Source organism: Sceloporus undulatus, chromosome 6, assembly GCF_019175285.1.
Source record: "Sceloporus undulatus isolate JIND9_A2432 ecotype Alabama chromosome 6, SceUnd_v1.1, whole genome shotgun sequence".
Taxonomy (NCBI): domain Eukaryota; kingdom Metazoa; phylum Chordata; class Lepidosauria; order Squamata; family Phrynosomatidae; genus Sceloporus; species Sceloporus undulatus.
In genome coordinates, this window is record NC_056527.1 from 98,478,365 (window position 1) to 98,484,707 (window position 6,343).

Consider the following 6,343-nt stretch of genomic DNA (forward strand, 5'->3'; position numbering starts at 1 on the left):
CCTTGGGTACTATATAATTTTTAAAATGTTATTGAAGATGTGTATGATACTATTAGCTGCTTAGAGCATTTACTGCACCAAACAGTATACCAATACTGTATTAAAATGATTTGCACTAAAATATATACATGAATGTTGAGTTTGTAGTAGCCTTCAGCATCCTACCCTTCAACATTTCACAGCTGAAAACCAGGACATGTGTGGCCAAGCAACATCAGAGCATGGTCCAGATGACAAAAGTTGTTAACATGGAAGGACGCATAAGTTAGAAGCAGCAGCATCAGTTTGCTTTTGTCAGAGCCTCCTGGGAAATGCAAGATTCCCCATTCTCCCCCAGCAAAGTTAGTTGAGTGCAAACTGCTTTTGTACCTTGAACTCAGTTTGCAACAACTGAAGTAAGCTGAGGACAAAGCGGGGAATGTGGGAGGAGGAGAGAGAAACCAGGAAATTTTAACAGCAGCTGATAAAGTTGGGTGACAGAGAATTAATTGGTATGGTTCCTGCCAAATTGGGACAGTTGGAGGATATGTCAGGTTCTGTTATACCGGTGGTTCTGTTCCAACAACCTCTTACTGAAATTTCTTGCCTTCTTCTCTATCTTCAAGTCCTACCATATCCTCTATTGCCATTTCCAATTCCTGCAGTCATTTCAGATTGATTTTTGTTATGTTCTGCAAAGTTACTTTATAGTAACAGCCCTGCCTATGACTTGCCCTACGAGACAAAGTGTTTTTTTCTTTCAGTATTAACAGTTAACAATAAATAGGTATATGCATCTTACACTTGCTTCAGCCACCAAAAACTTTGTGTGCTGTTCTGGCCTGAACTTGTTCACGGGGCTTGTTTCATAACTGGTCAGTCTGACTGCTTGTTTCTTGCTCCAGGCCTGACCACAAAGGTTGACATTTTATCTTGTGCATTCTTCTCAGAACAGCAAAGGGACTTCTTGCTCGAGATTCAAGGGCAGGGCTGAGGTTACTTAATTTTAGACCCTGGACTACCTTGTTGCAGGTTTCTTTCCTTTAGAGGGTGATCTATTTTGCTTTACTTCAAAATATGACAAGTCCCTACAGGCCCAGTTCTGCTAAGGCCTTGCTGACCTGCCCCAAACTCTTGCCCTGATGGTACCACTCTAAAGACAGTAAACAAAGTTCAGATAACCCAAAGAGCAGAGAGTTATTTTGGTTCTCTCCTCATGTCTTTATACAACTTTTCTCAAATTCACATACAGATGTGAGGCAAACATCCTTGGTTTGAATTTTTGAATATGTTCAGCATATCCTCCCCTGGGCTTCACGAACATTGGAGTTGGCACTTCCAATTTGGCCAATCTAGGCTGAGATTGTTAGTTCATTTGCTTCAAATGGCTTCTCAGTGTCTTCTTTCAAGACTCCCTTTTGTTGGCCATTGCTTTGGCTCACACTGCTCCTTTGTCTTTCTCCACTCCACCTAATGCCAGTTAATTCACATTCAAATTTGCCTTCACAATTTCTTTTGGGATATGTGAGACCCATGTGATGCAGCAGCAAGAGGGCGAGGACTTGGAAAATGCAGATCCTAACCTTCACTGAGTCTTGAAACGTATTGGGTGAGCTTATGTCAGCCACACTAATTTAGTGACCTACCTCACAGGGTTGTTGTGAGGCTAAAACCTACAAATAAGAGAATCATGTACATTCTTTGAGCTTATTTGAGGAAAGACAGGATGTAAATGTAACTAATAAATACCATGCAGCCAATCTCTCTCACCAACTTCATTCCATTCAGTTGCAAGCATCCCTTATCCCATGATGGCACCAGCTGCCCTGGCATATCGTGGGGCTCTGCGAGGGCGTGGTCGAGCCACCATTTATAATCCTATTCGTGCAGCACCGGCTCCTTCTCCAGTTCCAGCCTATGGCAGGTGAGCATTCCAAGATGTAGGAAAGAGAAGGAATCCGATGACTTGAACAGCACCTTCCTCAAACTGGTGTTCTTCAGATATGTTAAACTACAGTTCACATCTTCTTATGCAGGACTCAGCAAGTTGGCTGAGGATTATGGGGCATCTGAAGGGTGCCAGTTTAGGGAAGTAGAGCAGTGCTGGAGCTTAAGTTTAATTAGAAGTAGGGAAGATGTGGTCCTCTTGAAGTGTTAGGACTGCAGTTCCCATCAGGAATGGCAAGGGATGGTGGAAGTTTTAGTCCAGCAACATCTGGAGGACCACACTTTCCTTGCCTTGCTGTAAAGTCATGGCCACTTTCTTTTTAAAAAAAAAACTCCCAAAGGAAGGTAGCACTTTGTGTATACTGAATGGTGATGGAAGAGCACTATGCATGTATCTTGTGGTATTCTCTCCTTCCTGATAACTTCAAGACTGACATTTTTCATTGAAAACAATGTTTAGGCTTTAGGGAGTTGTGCAGTCAGTGGAAAGTGTCATTGACTAGGTGGAACAGGGAACATACATGGAGGGATCTCTCTGTGCACTGATTTATCTTTTCTTCCTCCACAGCGTACTCTATCCAGATGGTCTATATGGTTCTGAGCTCTATGTAAGTTCTTGGCTCACTGTCTTTGGGGCTTAGGACTCAAGGGTGTTGGGTTTATGGTGGTGCCAGCAGTCCAACAGTAAAGCATTGGGTACATGGCTTTGCAAGACAAGGGTAAAAACTATGCATCTTCAGCACCATTTGCGGGATGGTGGAGCTAGGAGTAGCCTGTTAGCAAACAGGTATCACATGAACTGGAAAGTGATTGTGAAGATGAGTGGAACAGGGCCAGATTTACCATTAGGTAAAATGCAGTGGTCGCCTGAGGCTGTAGATGCTGAAAGGTGATATCACGTTATGGAGTTATGGGGAAGAAATGGTATATTAAAAGAGAGAGCACCACACTGGCCTTCTAAGCTATCCTGCTGCTCTTCTGTCAGGGGAGAAGATGGAGGTTGGTCGGAGGGAGGGCACCATTGCATTGTCAGTGTTGAAGAAAGAGTCACCTGCCAGTCCAATCAGCTTTTGTATCTGGGACAGTAGGGGATGCCATCTTATTTTTCACAATAGGCAAGAAAATCTCTTGGATCACCATGAATTGGGGTGAAACAATGTTCATCAAACAACTCTTTTAAGAGCCAGTATGGTGTAGTTGACCTCACTAGTTGACCCTGGGCAAGTCATATTCTCTCAGCCTCAGAGGATGGCAATGGCAAAACCCCTCTGAAAAAATTTGCCAAGAAAACTCCCTCAGGGGGAGGTTGCTTTAGGGTCTCCATAAGTTGGAAATGACTTGAAGACAAACAACAACTACAACGAAAAGAGGCAGGGGCAAAGATACAGGTTGAGAGTGTATGTCACTGGCCTGTGTCACAGCAAGGTATGTGAGTCATATGCCAGTGTTTAGAAAAGTTCCTTTCTGGATTACACTTTAAAGCTGGTGGGGGGATTCTGGGATTTGTGATCCAAATAGATAATGTTTCGAAGTTCTGTTGGGTGCATTCTCTGGGTCTGTGAGCACAGGAGTTGTTCCTCACTCCTACTTGATCTTTTAATACATAACGGAAGGTGTGAGAATGTATCCCAGTTAAAAAGTGCTGTGATGTGGCATGCAGGTTCCTCACACCACAAGTCGTCAGCATGGACAGGATGTGCCTTTTGTCTTGTGGCTGGCAGGTCTTTAGGGTACAAGTAAGGAAGAACTGGAGGAAAGAAAATCACGGTACCCAAACTGTTCTACTGTGGAGATGAAAAAATGTCTCTGTAGAAGAGACAAGACCAAGGCTTTTTCCCTCCTGAACTGAAGAACAAAAGCTGACTAGACCAGCAGTAGAATCTTTTCTTCCACATCAGCAACAGGACATCCTTCATTACACCTTAATGTAATGGGCTAGTATGGTGGGTGCACAGCAGGCTGGATGACGCACCATTCTCTCTCCTTCAGTACTGGTAGCTACCTCCCATTTCTGCCATCTAAGGCAACCACCTCACTCTGGCTAATGTTAGAACCCATTGAACTTTGGGGAGAGTGTTCCTAGGGCCTCACTTAGGTTAAACGTGCCTGTGAATTGTTTCTGACTTATGGCAACCCTAAGGTGGATCCAAGTGCAGGGTTTTCTTGGCAAGATTGGTTCAGAGGGTATTTGCCATTGCCTTCCTTTGAAAGTAAGAGAGAGTGACCTGACCAAGGTCACTCAGTGGGTTTCCATGGCTGAACAGGGATGTGAAGCCTGGTCTCTAGAGTCATAGTCCATTGTTCAGACCACTACATCGCATTAAACTGATACTCTTCTCCTCTATACTTTGGATTTTCCAGGGTTATCCTGCAGCCTACAGAGTGGCCCAGACACCGGCAGCTGCAGCAGCAACAGCTGCAGCAGCTTATAGTGATGGGTATGTATGCTGAATGTCTAGCATTTCTGAGGATTGTAAAGAATATTTGCAAAGTTGCTCATCCTGGAAGATAAAAGGTTGAAAAACTGCTCAGGTATCACTTTTGGCGGGGTGGTTGGCTTCCATTGTGTGTGAGTCTGTGTGTCTATCTGGGGGGGGGAGCTGTATTTTGCTTTTTTAAAAGTTGTATATTGTGCATAAGTTGTGTTTTGCTAAACAGATACATATGCAGACACCTGAAATATACAAAAAGTCACACAGTCCAGTGTAAAGAAAGTTTTGCATTTTAAAAACAAGTTCATATATAAGAAAGAAATGAAGATTTATATCCCTGATCTGCCTCATGCTAATGTCTTCTTGGATTTTGCTCCATTCCAACAGATATGGACGGGTCTACACTACTGCTGAGCCCTACCACCACACAGTGACCCCTGCCTATGGAGTTGGTGCCATGGTGAGTCATTGTATCAGTGGGTCAAGAAGGTTATACCCTAATTAAAGGATCACAGAGCAGGGTGGCAGGGAAGAGGCTATCCTATCCAGTCCTGTATTGTAAGGCAGGATAATACCTTTGCAAGCGTCAGTCAATGCAATCTAGAGCTGCAGAGAGGGCAAAGTGTGAGTCACAAGCTGCAGGAAGCCTCAGGAACCCACTTTTGTGGCCCATGAAGTCCTGCAAAGCCCTCCAACCCCCAATGTTTTCTAAAAATGTTGGGCTTCCTCAATTCCCAAACTCCACAGAAAGCTCCTCCCCAACTCATGAAAACCCTACCTCAACAAACACAACAGAACTCCACACTGACCCCATTCTCTTCTCTAGTCCCTCTCAAAATGGTGGCTTCCCATCACTTCTTGCCATTTTGAGAGGCAAGAAAATAGGCATTTGGACAAACAGTGTGTGTGTCCATGTGTGTCTGTGCGCTCACGGCCTGCAGCTGCAGAGGTTGTGGGCTGTAATCTGTCCCTGATCTTCACACAGATGTCCACTCCTGATCTAGACCCTGGAAATATTAGTACTGGGTGGGGAGATGAAGGAAGCTTTCGTGAAAAGCAGAAAGCTTTTGGTGACAAATGCAAGAAACTGAACCCACATGGGAAATCATGTTGTTTTCCCCCCCAAAATAAATATGAATTTATAAGACTGAGCCCAAGAGAAAGGATGTTGCTGCTTTTCTTGTCCATCTTTGCCAAGGTTGAAAAGCAAACCTCCTAAAGACAGTTTTATGAAGGATCAAGTGGACATTTTAAAGTTTATTAAAAACTCTGATGACTAGGGACTTGGGAAGAGGGTAGGTTTTGTTGGAGGAAGGTTTTTTGTTTTGTTTTGATTGTAAAGTTTGGGAAACTTACTTCTTGAACTATAATGCCTAGGTCAAATTGAGTTCAGAAGTTGAAGTCCAATCCAAAACCTTTTCTGATATCTTCCTTTTTAAATGACCAATTGTAATATCAGGGTTTGCATTGCTCCAAAATGCCCAGCAGATGGCAATGTTTACTAGCCTATTAGGGATCTTCTAATGTTTCATAATATCAGCTTGTTCCACCTCTGTAACTCCATTTTGGTCCTATGTGAGATTCTACATTAGGTGTTGTGTTAGCCCTACTTCTGCATCCCATCTGGAAATGAGCTACAAGATTCCCAGCTGAAGACAAACCATGCATTTCCCAAAAGTGCAGGATACAGGGAAAAGGACAAAAATGGGAGGCAGTATAGGTCCCTTATGGTTCCTATTCCCACCCCTGCCCCATGTTTGTATCATTCAGCTCATCTTGGAACTATTTTATATCATCATTTCGCGGATGAAAACTGGGGCCACAAGTTGGAGAATTAATGCAGTTTGACACGGCTTTAACTGCCAGGGCTCAATGCAATGGAATATTGGGATTTATAGTTTTGTGAGCTATTTCGCCTTCTCTATCAGAGAGCTCTGGTACAATAGCAAACTACAGGCAACCTTCCGTATCCACGGATTTTTTTT

General features: G+C 43.5%; 1 protein-coding gene across 1 annotated transcript in view; it reads left to right on the forward strand.

Annotated features, from left to right (window-relative positions):
• The first annotated feature begins 453 nt into the window (after window positions 1-453).
• Window positions 454-6,343, forward strand: part of LOC121933510 (RNA binding protein fox-1 homolog 1-like) — a 576,905-nt gene continuing 571,015 nt past the window's right edge. Inside the window, exons 1-4 of the mRNA XM_042473364.1 lie at window positions 454-1,903; window positions 2,495-2,534; window positions 4,288-4,364; window positions 4,746-4,818. Coding sequence (XP_042329298.1) covers window positions 1,788-1,903; window positions 2,495-2,534; window positions 4,288-4,364; window positions 4,746-4,818 — 306 coding nt within the window. The 5' untranslated portion in view covers window positions 454-1,787. The remainder of the gene's footprint in view (window positions 1,904-2,494; window positions 2,535-4,287; window positions 4,365-4,745; window positions 4,819-6,343) is intronic.